General features: G+C 46.2%; 2 protein-coding genes across 2 annotated transcripts in view; one reads left to right on the top strand and one right to left on the bottom strand.

The window, feature by feature from the left end:
- Positions 1–2,172: 2,172 nt before the first annotated feature.
- POLR3F (RNA polymerase III subunit F) lies at positions 2,173–16,028 on the bottom strand. The gene is made up of 9 exons (XM_075925765.2): positions 15,890–16,028; positions 14,938–15,055; positions 13,793–13,860; positions 12,022–12,089; positions 11,155–11,267; positions 8,510–8,653; positions 7,650–7,757; positions 4,771–4,962; positions 2,173–2,827 (listed from the first exon to the last, which is right to left on the bottom strand). The coding sequence occupies exons 1-9, from the start codon at positions 15,943–15,945 to the stop codon at positions 2,750–2,752; spliced, it is 945 nt and encodes a 314-aa protein (XP_075781880.1). The 5' UTR covers positions 15,946–16,028; the 3' UTR covers positions 2,173–2,749.
- An 80-nt stretch (positions 16,029–16,108) lies between these two features.
- The window catches only part of DZANK1 (double zinc ribbon and ankyrin repeat domains 1), a 46,919-nt gene continuing 45,771 nt past the window's right edge, over positions 16,109–17,256 (top strand). The window contains exon 1 of the mRNA XM_075925764.2: positions 16,109–16,133. The gene's annotated coding sequence lies outside the window, so the exon portion shown is untranslated. The remainder of the gene's footprint in view (positions 16,134–17,256) is intronic.

The raw sequence follows: 17,256 nt of genomic DNA, 5'->3' as shown, positions 1-17,256 counted from the left end.
TAGCCAAAAATTTGCGAATAGGAGCTGCCTGTTTGAACAACAGGCAACCACCCTCCTGCTCACTCAGGCACATGACAGCAGGCAGGAACATTTTAAATGCTACAAGCAGGCTGGTTTGGCTGCTAACTGGTAAGTCTCCTGGCCAGAACCTACTTCTGGTACTCAGCCCCTCCCTTCCCCAACCATTTGCCCCCTATTCCTGCCCTGCTACTCCACATGCACCTATACCCCTTCCCATATCTGGCACCCCAATCTTCTGCCCAAGATCACAATCCCCTCCTACCTTAGGTCACATTCCAAAACCTGCACCCCAGTTCCCAACTGCCTCCTTCACCCAAACTCCCTCCCAGACCTCATTCTCACTCCTGAACCCCAATCTCTTACCCTGAGCTCCCTTCTGAACCCAACCTCCATCCCAGACCCCCCTCCCCCCACCTCCTCCATTAATACCATGGAAGCGTGCGGCCCTCGACCACTTTCCAAAATCTTAGAGTGGCCCCCCGTCAAAAGTTATTGCCCATCCTTGGCCTCAACCATTCAAGACAGAGGACTGTCCAGCCTCCTTTTGAAAACCTCCTCCAGTGAAGAAGCTTCCACAATCTCTCAAGGCATCCGTTCTATTGTCCTACTGAAATACAGGTTGAATCTCTCTAGTCTGGCACCCTCGGGACCTGACCGGTGCTGATGTAGGGATAACATATTAATGTATTGAAAATGATTCCCGCAAATGGAAGTGACTCCCCATAATTTGTTCCCCACAACTTAAAAGTGTTTAGATTTATTATTAATTCTTCTTATTATTATTATTATTTGTTAAGATTGTTAAATGTCTAGATTTATTATTATTATTGCCCCTTTAGAATATAATGTATTAGGTCATGTAACTTAGAACTATTAAGAATATAATCCTATGTAGCCAGAAACAGCCCCCCCTCTGTGTCCCATGGCATGCTCAAGCTTGTGCAAGGGGGCTGCTTGAAATTGACATTGTAGAGATACATTGTAACTAACTCTGCTATGGGAGCCAAGCCCTGTAATTGACCAAGGGCATTGTTACTTAATTGACGCCTGTTCTCTTTAAAACATTGTAACTTTATTCAGCACTCAGAGAATGTTTTAAGCAATTCCACCCAGAAACTTTTTTGTAACTACAACTCTGATATATGTAAAGTTATTATTATACAAAAATATTGTATGGGAAACATTAATTAAGGAATGTATGTAAGAGAGAGAGTGCTTGGATGATGAGTGAATGGTTCTGAGAGGTGCCAGCCTGAGAATACAGCAACAAAGGGCTGAAGAAGGCGTCAGGTGCCAGTGCAACCAAAAGGTGTCAAGTGGAGAAAACCAAGTACTGGAGGTCCACCCGATAAGATCACTGACGAGCACCTGGCAGCCACCCTGGAGACATCAGCATGATGCAGCAATTTCCATAAACTGGCATAGGAAAAAATTCCTATAAGAACTAGACTAAAAAACTATGGAATCAGAGTCCAAGGTTCTGCTGCCAGCCCACCAGGAGCTTCAGATGCGCATCTGATCAGGACTTCGCTCCCCACTACCATCACTTGTGTACAGAGTACCTGGCCAGTATTCTGTCACAAGCAACTTCCAGGCTGGTAACTATACACAGAACTTGAATAAATGGATGTATAAATGAATGGTTATATATATATATATATATGTATATGTATATGTATATGTATAAAAAAGTGTGTAAGGGTTAAGTAGTGATAGGAATAAGTAGTTAAACAACGTTGTTTGCTTCTATCTTTTCTTTATTTTTTTATTATCATCTTTACAATAAATGTGGCTTTTTGCCTTATCCCCCTCATAAGATCCTGCTTGCTTTTATTTGGTACAACACTGAACCAGAGAATTTGCCAGACCATGGGAGGTCAGTATTGTCTAGCAGCATTACCAACACTTCCACTGCTAACTGAGCTCTTAAAAGACAGGTAAAGGTTCATTAGAGCTAAATAACAACACAGAACACTGACAGCCAGGACTGGTGGCTGTAAACAAACTTTATGGGACTGTGGAAAACTTGGCCATACCCATAATAAGTGGCCATCTGGCTAACTAATATCACGTTGAACCATGCACGTTACCAGACCAGAGAGATTCAACCTGCAGAAGTAATGAAGTAAGCAAAGACCAAATATACCTGGGTATATTCATATAGTATTTTATTTATAACACTGGAGGAGGAGAAGGAAGAATCGACAAGCGGGGCTGCCACTGCGCTCAGAGCCTTTGTAGTGCAACATCCATTTCCAACCGGACTTTGTTTCTGCTGGGTGAAGGTGCTGCCTCTAAGACCGCGCTCTCCACTCAGTATTACTGCTCTGAACAGCAGAGGTCTTTGGAAACCTCAGAGCTGGCGACTCATTTTCTCACGTCCAAGATATAACTTGCTGTACAGAGCCATACATAACCCCTCAAGATTTTTTATTGCCTCTCCCCCCTTTTGGTGGTGTTTGTCAAATTGCTCGGCTTTCGTTTTTCATGCAGGAACAGGTATAAGTTGCCATCAATGACTTGACCTCAACTAGTGCTTCACTTTTCATCCACTCTCTGGACTGCTAACAAACCAATGTGTTGCTTTTCTGCATAAAATTAAAACAAATTAACGCCATGTCCTGCAGTTGCTTACAAACCCCCACCCCGAGTCCATGATTAAAAAGCGAGCTGGTTCATCCACACAGGCTGCAAAGAGAAGGTACAGTCCATGGTTCTCATCTTGCCATCAAAATTCCAGCCACTCTGCCATATAAATGCAATTGGAGGGAGAAATCTCACCACCTTCATGGCAGTCGTCAAAGACCTGTGGTAAAATGAAATGAGGTATAAGACGACTTCATTGCACGCAGGGAGCCCAACACAATTGGAAGTAGCCACTGAACTGTTTGCTCCACACAAGAGTAGAACAAACAAAAACCTGGGATCCAGGAGACTCTCGGATCTACTCCCAAGCCAGCCTGAGATTACTATTTGTACTACGCTAGCACCAGAGGCCCACTCAAGATCAGGGCCCTGTTGTACTAGGCACTGAACACACACTGACTGACGGACCCAGCCTGGGGCAGGTTATAAAGTAGCAGACAAGCCAAAGGGGTACAGAGAGGGGAAAGAACTTGCCAAAGGGCATACGACAGGTGAACAGAGATTAGAACCCTAGTTTTATGACTCCCCTTTCAGTTCCCTATCCACTAGACGAGACCATGCTGCCATTGCAAAGAACAGAAACAATCAAACAGCCATCGTGGGGCTCCGATCCACAATAAATCATTATATCCATGCAAAGCAGACAGTTCACACACTGTGCCAATAAATGATTTGGTTGAGGGTTAAGATATTAAACATGAGAGGGGCCAGAAAGAAACTAAATGGACATCATCTGGGTACAACCCTCATTTGAAAACATTTCCTACTCATGTTTTCAACACCTTAGGTTACTACAGCTGAAGAGGTTTAGAAGCATTTACTGCTTTTTCATTAAAAGGCTTTTTGCATTTCTCATCTTGGGCAGTAAAAAAAGAACGGGGTTCTGTCACTGTCTGGTTCCCGTGCATGAGAACAACGTAACCATGTCTGGGTTGCCACTGCACATGCCTGTGTAAGCTTCCCATTGGAATTAAAAACGAACAAACCTAAAAATGATTAAAAACCAGTTTCTACTGGTCTTAGATCTACCAGATGTTTGTTTATAAAAATGGGATGAGATGAGTGTGTCAATAGGAAACAGAATACGCTAAATCATGGGTTCCCAAACTGGGGGGCATGAAAAAATTCCAGGGGGGGTGCGAGGCAACCCAGGCTCCCCCTCCCCAAGTTTTGCTGTTATTTTTGTTTTTCAGCCCTGGTGAGTTGTTTTTTTTTTCTCAACAAGTTTTGCTGCTATTTGGGTGGGTGGGGGGAGTGTGAGGGTTTCTCAAAAATCAGAAAGGGGGCGTGATGCCAAAAAGTTTAGGAATCACTGCGCTAAATAAAAGCAAGGCATGTGTAATCTCCACTAACTTTTTTAAGTCAGTGGGATTACTCCTGTGTGTATGGCTAAGCACAAACTCAGGGATTATCTTCACTACCGGTCTGATCCATGGTAGGGATGAAAAGTCCTGTTTAAATAGCTAACCCATTAAACATGTTGTTTAACAAGTTAACTGATTAAAGGAGGGTGAGCGGGGGAAGGGGGGGCAAAGAGGGGGATAGGGGTACTCCAGCCCAGCCAGAGTAGCCCTTCACTATGGCTCCCACTGCCCCCATTGGAACAGCCCCTGCCAGTGGGGTGCCCAGGCCCACGGCGGATAGAGGCTGCTCTAGCCCTGGAGCAGCCCCTTTCAACGGCAGCGCCCCCCAATGGTTAACCTTAACCAGTGGTCCCACCCATTAAGGGCGAAGCTTACAAGTTACTGGTTAAACCCTTCACATCCCTAATCCACAGGGCAGCAATGAATCCAGCAGGGGTCAATTTATTATATCTAGCCTAGACATGATAAATCGATCACCCTCCCATCAATTCCAGGATTCCACCTCAACGAGAAGTGCAAGAGGAGTTGACTGGAGAGCGTCTCCTGTTGACACATCATAGCAAAGACACCGCGGGAAGCAGACCTAAGTATGCTGGCCTCAGTTTCGCTATTCATGTAGCTGAAGTTCCATAACTGAGATCGATCTTCTCCTGAAGTGCAGACCTGCCCTAAGTGTTAGCAGCACCTGGGTCTAAACTTGTACATGCTTCTTCCTCCATTTACACAACAAGTAACTTACCGGGCAGAGGCCACAGGGTGTTCGGACTAATCCAGTGGGTTGGATGATAGGATTGACAGCTCTGTACAGCTTCATGTGTCCATCCACGCTGCCAACTGTTCCTTCTTTTGCAGCAATGATGGTCATCTCCACCTTCCCATCATAGATGAGTGTGTTTAAAATCGTTTCGATATCCTCCATCGACAACTCTACCTAAGGACAATTTTGTAAAATAATAATTACTATTGGTAACCACGAAATAAAGTGTGTAAGGAAAATAAACCTATTTACGAATGATGACATTACCCTCACTGCTCAGACTTTAGCGGTCTGAAGTAGTCTTGATACAGGCACGAAACATATTGAACCATGGGCACTGAATGGCAGTTATGTAGAAAAGAAGACAGCATAAGCGAGTGAGTTTTTACCGTTTTTCTTTTAAGATCATACTGGGCTTTCAAATACATTTGCCAAGTGAAACTGTCCCATACTTCTCAAGCCTCTGCAATAATTAATACATATCCAATAATCCTCTGATGATTTGGGAAACCCATGTACAGTTTATGTATTCTGTTTGAGATATGAACTAATGTTCACTTGGAATGAGTAAGCCCTTATGATTATCATGACTAAATTCTTGCCTCTATGGAAACAGTGTCTATTTCTGAATAGGATGGCCTGCAGAGACCATCAGCACCCGAATATAATTTTGCCCAACCCCAACAGGATGGCTCAGGGAAACCACTTTCCTCATTTGTCTGAATAGAGTGAAGGTTTTAAGGAGTGGAATCATTAAACAAGGGATAGAGAATACAACAGAATATCTTATTGCCTCAATATGAAACCACGGTACGCTCACATCTTGAATACTGCGTACAGATGTGGTCGCCTCATCTCAAAAAATGATATATTGGCACTGGAAAAGGTTCAGAAAAGGGCAACAAAAATGATTAGGGGTTTGGAACGGGTCCCATATGAAGAGAGCTGAAAAATCCAAGTCTTTTTAATCTTAGAAAAGAGGCAACAGAGTGTGTCTACACAGCAGGGCTTAACTCAAAATAAGCTACACAAATTGAGCTACATCAATTGCGTAGCTTATTTCGAAATAGCTTATTTAAAAATTGGGAGTGTCTACACAGCGCTTGTTTCAAAATAGATCACTCTTCCTCCAACTTCCCTTACTCCTTGTACAAGGAGGGTTATAGGAGTCGGAGTAAGAAGTCCTCCAGCTTGACAGTATTTTGACATTATTTCAAAGTAATTTAGTCCATACACCGAAGGCAGTTATTTCGAAATAACGCTAGTTATTTTGAGATCATGTTGCTGCGTAGATGCACCCTAAGGGGGGATATGATAGAGGTCTATAAAATCATGACTGGTGTGGAAAAGTGAATAAGGAAAAGTTATTTACTTGTTCCCATAATATAAGAACTAGGGGTCACCAAATGAAATCAATAGGTAGCAGGATTAAAATAAAAGGAAGTTTTTCTTCATGCAGCACATAGTCAACCTGTGGAACTCCTTGCCAGAAGATGTTGTGAAGACTAGGACTTCAACAGGGTTCAAAAAAGAGCTAGATAAATTCATGGAGGTTAGGTCCATCAATGGCTGTTAACCAGGATGGGTAGGAATGGTGTCCATAGCCCAGGCCTGGGCAAAATATGGCCCACGGGATGGATCCGGCCTGCGGAGGCAGTAGGGAGCCCCAGGCAGAGCCTGGCAGCCCCACACAGAAACGCGGCTCCTGTGCTCCTTTTCTGTTTCAAAACTGGAGGGGAGGAGGGAAGCTTCAGGAGCCATGTCTGCCCCCAGCACAATCCCATTGACTGGTTTCTGGCTGGAAACCAGCCAATAGAAGCTGCTTGTTTGAATAACAGGCAGCCAAGAAGAACCACACCCCCTCCTGATGGCTCAGTTACTCACTGAAGCACATGACCAGGCAAGCGGGCAGGCAGGCTGGCTAGGAAATGTTTTAAGCTCTGCAACCTTAGCTCTGCAGCCAGGCAGGTTGGCTTGGCTGCTGGCTGGTAAGTCTCCTGGCCACAGCCTGCCTCTGGCACCCCAGCCCCTCGCTGCCCTAACCCTCTGCCCCCCCCCCCACCATACCCAAACCCTCTCTCCCCCTCTTGCACCCATACCCCCTCCCAGATCTGGCACCCCAGTCTCCTGTCCCAGATCACAAGCCCTTTCTACCCTAGGTCACATCCCAAATCCCTGCACTCTAGCCCTTTGCCCTAGGACACAACCACCTCCTTCACCCAAACTCCCTCCCAGACTCATCTCCCTCCTGCACCCCAATCTCCTACCTCAAGCTCCCCTCTGTACCCAACCTCCATTCCAGACCCCACATCTCTTCCATTAACATCATGGAAGATTGTGGCCCTCAACCACTTTCCAAAAACTTGGATTGGTCCTGTCAAAAATTATTGCCCACCCCTGCCCTACCCTCTATTTGTCTGGAAATGGATGACAGAAGAGGGATCATGCGATGATTACCTGTTGTGTTCCCTCCCTCTGGAGCATCAGGCATTGGCCACTGTCGGCAGACACGATTCTGGGCTAGATGGACCTTTGGCCTGACCCAGTACGGCCGTTCTTATGTTCTTGTTCCACTGCTGGGGGAAGCCCCGAGATAGCTGGGAGCCAGATCACTGAGGTTTGATTTTGTTTGGTTGGTTTTTATTTCTCATTTGCGTGGCCCCTGACTTTTTTTTCCGTGGGTCCCTGGCCCCCAACTGAAAAAAGGTTTCCCACTCCTGCCATACACACTGCACTAAGGATCCAAATATGCTAATCTGGATATATCAAGTTAGTCATCAAAACTAGTAGAGCGGGCTCTATTCCTAATGTTAGTCATTCAGTAGCCACGTGAAAGGTGGTAAATTAAACTCCATTCTGACCTTACTGATGCCCAACTCGCAGATGTATTTCCACACCTCATGGGAAGAGGCAAAGGAGCTGTTTCTCTGTATCATCGGGTTCTGTTTGCTTTCGCGAGCTGCTTCAGCCTGCAGAAGGAAGGAGGAGAGAGTGTAACACACGCAGCCAGTGCCCCTGCACAGAGAACATCTCTAGGTACACAACAGGCTGTTTTTAAACTGCCGAAGAGGTAATTTCCCAACAGTCTCTGCCATGTCTTCAGCAGATGATTGTTAACAAAATACACATGGCATAATACACAGTAAGTGGGAAATTACAAATTAACACTATACGCAGTAACACAACACATTACACTGACATGAGCTAGAACATAAGCACCATCATTCTGAGCTTCCTGGCTGTGGAAGAACCTCAGTCATAGCCAGTGGCATGCCGTGTATATTTCAGAGGAAAAGGGAAATTGATGTGATCTGACTAGGACTCAGATAATGGAGATTGGGAGAGGGAGCATTACTTTCCAGGCACAGGTTACAATAACCAAGCTTGACAACTTTTTTGCACAGCTGAAGCAATATGGGAAAATTGACCTCTGCTGGTTTCGTGGTTTATACTTTTTTTGATACCTGAATCTGGGGGAAAGATGCTTCTTTTCCTTTAAAAGGTACAAATTATGGGTTTATTAAGGTGAACAATACATTGTATGCATTTGCAGAAGTAATTAAATTAGAAATAAAGAACTGTGGTCCAACAACTACATAACATAAAGATAGACAGCTTTTGTTAAACTGTATACAAACTTTTCTTCCACCAGTTTTTAAAGGAAAAACAATTAGTTGTAAAACACAATCAAAGATGGGTTAATCTGTAAGCAATCCCTCACCTTAGTCTGCAAGAACTTAAAACACTGTTGGTTTAACACCTCCACAAATTCAGATTCAAAGTCTTGATCGCTGTACCAGGCCCCACCAGTCACAGACCGGTCAGGCTGCAGATTATATAACATGTACACCTTCTTCTTTGAGGCCTATTGAACAACACACACACAATTTTTTAATAGCTGAAAATCTTCTATGAAAGGAAAACTTCATTCATGTAACACCATGAGCCCTGAAACATGGGAAGTGAACAGCTGCAGCAAACAATTATTAGCATTTTCTGTACTCCAAGAATACCCTGAATTAAAGACGGGGGAGGGGAGGGAGTATTTTTGGATTTTGATTCTCAAACTTGTTTTATAGACCAGAGTTGGAAGAGTAAACAAGAACACATCAAAGTTTAAGGACAGATTAAGCCCAGGTGAGGGCTGCTGTAACTTCATTTGAGTCAATGAAACTGCACAAGGTCTGAATTTAGCCTGTTATTTGAGGTCCTCCCACATTCTGAGCTTACAATTTTCAAGCCTGGTTTTTGCCCTACTTCAGGAGGCTGCAGAAAGCCAGAATGCGATTCATCTATCCTTGTTCAGCTATTCCTCCTATAGTTGCATGATGATGAAACATGCCTGATGACCTAATTTAAAGGGGATGAGAAACTGCTGTGAAAATTGTTTAATACAGAACTAGCACTAGGCATAGCCAAATCAGCATTTCCCAGTTAAAAAAGCTTCCCTTTTAAAATCATTCTGAGAGTTGGCTCTTTTTATGGAAAGGGCATGAATTATTCTGCTTTTTGGCTCATGGCAGCTATGACAGGACACTGTTAGAGATGAATATAGAGCCAGGTCATTTTACCCATACTATATGGGGGAGGAGGGACTATGAACGTAGAGGGTTGACTTTTGAAGTTATACACTGGGATATTTAAATTAAAGAAGTTAATCTTCAGCTTTTAAAAATAACCATTTTTCTTTAGCTATAAATTATAAATCTTGTTCTAGTAAATCCAAAATGATGAATTAAGCTTTGACACAGAACGGTGGATGTGAATTTAGTACTATGAATTAGGGACATAAGTGAGTAGTTGACTACCCAATAAATCTAAGCCACCTGCCCTGCCCATCCCTGCCTCTATCAGAAGCAGCAGAACTGGGGCGTAAGGGTAGGGGAGGCTGTCATGAAGCAGTCTCTGTCCACGGTCAGCTCGAGCCACCATGAACAGGAGCTGCTCGACCCAGTACAAGCCAGGACCAAGCATTCCTGGTTTGCACCAGTCCAGGATTGCTGCAGCTCTGTATTTTAAATGTAGTAAGAGCTTCCAGGCTCTTATGACATTTAAAATGCAGAGCCGCGAGCAGGGGTAGCTCACGGAACCGGCGCAAGCTGCCTGCGCACCTGGCTCCTACTACATTTAAACTGTAGAGCCACAGCGGAGGTAGCTCCCAGACTGGTGCGAGCCGGGACAGAACACCTTCCTTTATCGATTGTGTGGTCGATACAAATTGTATCAACTACATGATTGGTCTACCCGCCTCTTAACATCCTTACTGTGAATAGGAAAGGAGTTTTATTACACTAAACACAAGTTAGAAAGACAAGGTGGGTGAGGTAATATGTTTTATGTGGCCAACATTTGTGGGTAAGGGAGAGAAGCTTTCGAACTACACAGAGCTTCTTCAGCCACCAAACTGATAACAGTATAGATGCTGATTCAGGAAACCACTTAAGCATGTCTTTTAACTCCTGTCTTTATTAGAAATGTTTTCCTAAATCACAGTTGTAATCATTTCTCTTAAATGGAGAGAATTTATGTCCAAAGAGAATTGTTGCTGAGCCATAAACTGGAAAGAGCAAAACCCGGAAGTTTTTGTTTGGCCTAAGCAATGCACTTCAATGGAAGAGAGAATTGTTGTAAGGGTTATGGTAATTCCTATTTTTTTTTAAATAAATGACACCAGCAGCTCTTTGCTAAAGTTATTTCACTTCGACTCTTCTCTAATATTTGCACTTAGGTAAAGCCTGATGGCTAAGACTTTATAAAATAGTTAAAGTATTGTCTCTATTGTATAGAAGAGCAAACTGAAGTGCAGAGAAGTTAAGTGATCATCTCATGATCTTGGAAAGTCAGGGTATGTCTACACTACCCCCCTAGTTCGAACTAGGGGGGTAATGTAGTCATTCAGAATTGCAAATGAAGCCCGGGATTTGAATTTCCCAGGCTTCATTTGCATGATGCCGGCCGGCGCCATTTTTAAATGCCGGCCAGTTCGGACCCCGTGCCGCGCGGCTACACGCGGCACGGACTAGCTAGTTCGGATTAGGCGTACAGCTAGTTCAGAATAGGAAGCCTAATCCGAACTAGCTAGTCCGTGCCGCGTGTAGCCGCGCGGCACGGGGTCCGAACTGGCCGGCATTTAAAAATGGCGCCGGCCGGCATCATGCAAATGAAGCCCGGGAAATTCAAATCCCGGGCTTCATTTGCAACTCCGAATGACTACATTACCCCCCTAGTTCGAACTAGGGGGGTAGTGTAGACATACCCTCAGTGACATAGATGAGAGAAGAACCCAAGGTTCTTGACTGCCAGTCACCTTCTCTAACATACCTGAAGCATGTGCTGCAAAGTATTTAAAAACTACAGATTACTCACTGCCACAGACTTCACAGCTTTAATGAGTTTCTTGCTCTCCAAGTTTTTCAGTATCTTGTTGATCTCTGTTAAAGGTAGATTACTTTTGTATCGAATATCCCTGCTCCAAATACCTGGTTAAAATGAAAAAAGCAAAGCTGAATTCATATGAACATGAATGGAGCATTCCAAGTCTGAACTGTAACATTTGTTCTTATGTTCAAAACAAGGCCCGAGTCATTCCATTCCGAATCAAAATTCACATGACAGCATTGAACGCTACCTCAATAAGACAGACTATATAGCAAATTATTCAAGCATGTCTCTACAGTTGTTATAACAAGAACTTGCCTGTTCCAAAAGTTCATACAGGTAAGTTGTATTTTGTCAACAGATTTGGTCAAAAAAAAAAGGGGGGGGGGGACGACATTTTTTCTGAGGGGCCCTTGGTTCTGGAACTCTAATCCCCTCACTCCTCAGTCTGACATAATCCCAATTTATTGGTCTTCCATATGCTACAAGGCTCGTGTTTTTCTTAGGCGCTCTCAGAGAGTTTGGGATTTGAAACTCTCTGGGGGGGGGGGTATTTTACAGGGAATCTGTATTTTTTAGACACAGCAGGGGCTGGGAGAAGATTTGACTGAAGCCCTTTTGTAAATACTGATACTTTGTTTATTTTTAGTTAGTTAGATAAGCATTTAACACCTTGGACAGATGCTTTTAAAACAACTATAGCAAAAAAGCTAGAGTTAGTAATGCTTTGTATATCCCCATGCCTTTAATTCTTAAGCACTTAGAAACAGTACACACTTTTCTCCCAAATACATGCTAAGCAACAGAGCTAGCACACGTTATGAATAAAACTAAAACAGTCCTTGATTAAGTCACCTTTGTTGCCTGCATCCTCTATAATTTGATAGACCAGCTTCTCTTGATTGTCAGATCCCTTCATTTTACTGTAAAGGGTAGATTACAAAAGGGACAGGTGTTAATTCTTTTGAATGGCCAGGAGGCTTGATAGAAGTAAGCTAGATTTGTTTTAAACTGTGGAAAGCAAAATGATTAAATGAACTCAATTATACAAAAAGAAAGCTGCTGGCACTAGCTAGTTATTGCAGTTCCTTGTTACTACAGAACAGCTTTTATTGCTTCTTACATGTCATGTCAAGTCAGCCAAAGTAACTCTGATTTCCTCACTACTGCTTCAATCACCAATTGCTCACCCACAACGGCAGTACTCACTCCTGAATAAAACCTTACTCCGTCTCTAGATGGAACATCTGGGAAGGTGTTCCAAAGTGTTCTCATCTCTGAGGTTTGCTTTCCTTACTAGTCTAAGCAAGCCTGATTCTGCCAAGTTCCTGGCCACACTGGGAGGGTTGTCTCTCTTTTGAAGCATTTGAGGGAGTAGCTTAGATGTGCATGCATTTGAGGGTGGAGTGGACAGTTGGGTTTTGGGGATTTTCCTTCTACGCAGCAAACAGTTGTTCAGTTTTGCATAGGAACATTTTATAAAATGTGCCAAATAAACCCCCCATTTAGTACACAGAACAATAAACTCAGGCTGGATGACAATTACAAAGGGAGGGCCTGATCCTGCACTCTGCTTTATTTAGGCAGACCCTGGGACCAGGGTTGCCAACTGTCAGCAAATTCACAGTTAAAAAACCACAGAGCTTTGCCGTGGAGTTGCGGAGTCCCTCTTCCCTGGCTCCCGGACAAGCTCTGCACCATGGGGTAACTCCAGAGAGTCTACAATTCCCGGGGCAGGCACAGGGAGGGGAATTCTCATGGTGGGGGCTCCCTCCAATCTGTTACTGGTGCACGGGCGGGGGCTGCTAGTGAACTCTTTGGTGTCACTAGCCTCAGAACAGCAGCCACTTTTGGGGGGGGTGCGTGCAGCACACACCCCTTCCAGGCTCCCCATGGCTGGTGTGGGCAGAGGATGGGGTACAATGGGCCAGGCATAGCAGCCTCTCACAGGCTCCCTGCCAGTAAGTCATAGCGGGGTGGCCACTTAAATAATAGAAATAAACCGAACACTCCTATGCTGGAAGGATTATTGACTGTCAGAAATGGATCTGGAGAAATTACTAAAGCAATGGTTGACAGGGCGACCGCTGCAAAGTCTGATCACAAACTGGAGAACTTGGGAGGATGCTGATGCGGCTAGTAAGTAGGTTAAACTAGTATAGTAACATTGGTATTGTGACACATGAATAAAACCAATGAATATTGTTCACTATTATCCTTTTGAACCTCTTGATATTACATAAGAATGTGCCTGTAAAAAGTTTGGCTGCCTATGATTTTTTCTATATTGTACATAAAATTCATTTTCAGCAGTTGCCAGCCTTGCCCTGGACTCAGAGGAGAGCCCCAATGACTTCAATGGGACTGCACTTGAGCATACAGGTCTGCCTGCATGAATCAGATCCCCTAACTGGGGGCTTTACTACCAGTAGAGGTGCTTCTACACCAAGTAATTCCACTTCAATGCATAACGGGAAGCATTACCTCCAACAGCATTTACAAATTAAGGCCCAAAGCAGGTAGATGTGCCATCTTGGAATGAACAGGTGAATAACATCATAATTGCACCGGGAAAGTGAATGAGAACTATAATCAAATGATTATACTTGAACAAAATAAAGTTTACCCAGCACTTTGAGACTCTTTGACCCTGTATAGAAGGCCAGTGTTGCTCCTGAGAAGGTCCAGCTGTCCCTGAAAGAGACACACACAAATACTAGTAAGAGCTTCCCATTTACCTTTTGTTTACTGGCTAGTCAACTAGTCGCTTACATTCCTAACGCAGACCTGGTCACTTTGGCTAAGTCTACACTGTACACTATTTCGGGATACCGGAATATCACGAAATAGCTATCCCGCATCTTCACAGCAAGCCCATTATTTTGAAATATAACAGGCTCACTATTCTGATGTCCCTGTAAATCTAATTCCACAAGGAGTAAGGGATGTTTTGGAATAGCAGGTTATTTTGAAATTTAGTGCTGTGTAGACAGCGCCAAAATATGAACTAAGCTTCAAAATAAGATCGAAATAAGATATGTAATTTGCATAGATCAAATTGCGTATCTTATTTCGGGCTACGGTTCAGTGTAGACATAGCCTTTTAGAGCAGGATTCAAGATGTCCTGTCATTAAGGCTTTAACTATAATAGCAAGTTGTGGTCTAGTAATTTGTTAATCACCACTTCAAATCCTCTCAGGGAAACATTCTGTAGAGGAATGCAGGAAATATGGTCACCATTTTGGGCGGTTGGTTCCATTCTCGCATATGAATGGCGCTCAGTTATATTGGTTATGTGTGCCTTATAATAATAAGTGCAATTAAAACTATTTTAAATCAAAAGATCTGAGATAAGCCCATAAACTTTGACCTAACAATTGTAATCTAGTAAATACTGGGAGAAATCCTTAGCTCCACGATAGTCAATGGCAAAATTTCCTTTGATTTCCATCTGACCAGGATGTCAGCCTCCCTCTAAAAGCAGACACCAGTAGGTCCAGTAACAGTAGGTACATTTGTGGCTCTTTCCGGTTATCCCTATGTTACAGAACCATATCAATGTGGTTTGAGATGATGTAGTTACAGTAGTAAATGGAAACACACTGGTATTGCTGTGCTAGTGCCCAGGAGATTAATATACAGGTGCCATCTCTGCAGTTACTCTATGCTGGTAATAGCTGATGACGTCTATGGAGTTCATGCACATGAAAGGTCTATGAGATCCCTCCAGCAGCACAAAGCTGGCCATACTGATGGAGAAGTGACCCTACCACGGAAAGCAGTCTGTTGATAGCCATGGCCCGCTGCTGGGGTTCCATGTGAGGCATGTCATTCTGGATCACTTGGTCGGTGATGCCGTGGGGGAACTGGTGGCACAGCTCAATGATCCTGAAGGCAAACAGGAGCAGAGTCAGGATACAAGACACTGGGGATGTACAATCCTGGTTAACCAATTAACCTTTCAGTTTAATCAGTTAATTGATTAAGCAGGATCCCAGGGGGAACTGTTCCAGCCCAGCTAGAGCAGCCCCCAGTCTGCGGGGCTGCCGGCACCTACTCCCGGCCCCTCTGTGCATGGAATTGCTGCTACCAACCCCTCCTTCCGATGCAGGGGGCTGGAGGAAGAGGCGAGTCAGTTTCTGCTCCCTGCTCCTGTGTTTTGGGTTGCTGCTCCCGGTTCCTTCACACACAGATCAACCAGCTCCCAACCCCCATGGGGTTGCTCCCGGTTACTGGTTAACCAGTACCTGATGAGTATCACCCAGAAACAGGTTACTCTTTCACATCCCTACAACACACAGCCCCACATTCAGCCCTGCCGCAATCTCTCCTCACCCCAAACCCCAGCTGGGCCTCCAGCCTTGTCCCCAGGCTCCGCCCGTCCCCCTACGCCCCCCCCGACCCCCAGGCTCCGCCCGTCCCCCTACGCCCCCCCCCCCAGGCCACCAGGCTCCGCCCGTCCCCCTACGCCCCCCCCCCCGTCCCCCAGGCTCCGCCCGCCCCCCTACGCCCCCCGTCCCCCAGGCTCCGCCCGCCCCCCTCCCCCCCTCCCCCACGCCCCCAGACCCCCAGGCTCCGCCCGTCCCCCTACGCCCCCCGTCCCCCAGGCTCTGCTCCCTCCCTCCCGTCCCGTCGCTCCGTCCCTGCTCCTCAAGCCCCATCTCTGCCCATCCCCCTGCACCCTCCACCGCCTCTCCCCGCGGCAGACCGGCCCCCCCGCACCTGTTCTCGATGTCCACCGGGTCCGGCACCTCCGGCTTCACCTTCACCTCGGCCATGGCGCTGGGGGGGGGGGGGGGGGGAAGGGGGCGGGGCTCAGGCCGGGGGGGGGGGCGACCCCCGCTCTCGTTGGAATCCCAGACCAGCTCCCTCCACGCAGCGCCGCGGCGCGGATAGATGACGTCACAGCGGGCAGCCGGTTGCTATGGTGCAGGGTGCGGACCAATCCGGAGCCGCCTTGTTGCGGGTGGGGGTGTTTTTTACAGCGTCTCTGGTAACGGGGGCTGAGGGGGGAAGCGGGTGAGTGAGGGGGAGGGAGCGGCACAGACAGGGGTCCAGGGAGTCTGGAAGCTGTAGGGGGAGGCCCAGGGCCCGGCCCGGCCCGGGGCGGGGCGGGGCGGGAGCTGGAGGGGGGGCAGAACCTGGGGCGGGGGTGGGAGCTGTATGGGGGGGAGGCCAGAGCCCGGGGTGGGGCGGGAGCTGTATGGGGGGGCCCAGAGCGGAAGCTGTATGGGGGGGGCCCAGAGCCCAGGGCGGGAGCTGTATGGGGGGGGGGGGGGCCCAGAGCCCAGGGCGGGAGCTGTATGGGGGGGGCCCAGAGCCCAGGGCGGGAGCTGTATGGGGGGGGGGGGGCCCAGAGCCCAGGGCGGGAGCTGTATGGGGGGGGAGGCCAGAGCCCGGGGCGGGAGCTGTATATGGGGGGGCCAGAGCCCGGGGCGGGGGCGGGAGCTGTATATGGGGGGCCCCCAGAGCCCGGGGCAGGAGCTGTATGGGGAGGGAAGCCGGGGCAGGGGCGGGAGCTGTATGGGGGGGCCCCAGAGCCTGGGGTGGGGGCGGGAGCTGTATGGGGCGGCCCCAGAGCCTGGGGGGGCAGCGGGAGCTGTACGGGGGGGGCCCAGAGCCTGGGGTATATAACACACTAATACAACGTGAGTTGGTAGATACTGATACAGATACGCTCCCTCTCAGGCATGTCTTCTTTTTTGGAAGTTCAAATATGGTAACCCTATTTAACCTCAGTCAGAACAAGTGTAATCCCACTGATGGCATGAATGAATGGATGTGCAGAATAAGTAGTAGTTTCATGTGTGAATATGTGGCACGTTACAGACATGTTAGAAAGTTGATTGTAAAACTATAACTTGCAAGTGTAGATGAGGCTTTTGTCTAAACATTGCTAATTTACTACCGCCTTTGTTAGGTGCTTATTTATGTTATACAATTTTATCATCTCTAAAAATAGTTTATCGCAATTAAGTTTGGTAACATAGTTGTGTGTACTCCAGAACAAAATCATGTTCAGCATTATTTGTCTTTAATATAATATACTGCAAGTGAGACGAGACTCAAGAATAGTAGAAAGCACCTTA

This window comes from Pelodiscus sinensis, chromosome 3 (assembly GCF_052426305.1).
Source record: "Pelodiscus sinensis isolate ZL-2025 chromosome 3, ASM5242630v1, whole genome shotgun sequence".
Classification (NCBI taxonomy): Eukaryota; Metazoa; Chordata; order Testudines; family Trionychidae; genus Pelodiscus; species Pelodiscus sinensis.
This window is presented reverse-complemented; position numbering and strand designations above follow the sequence as displayed.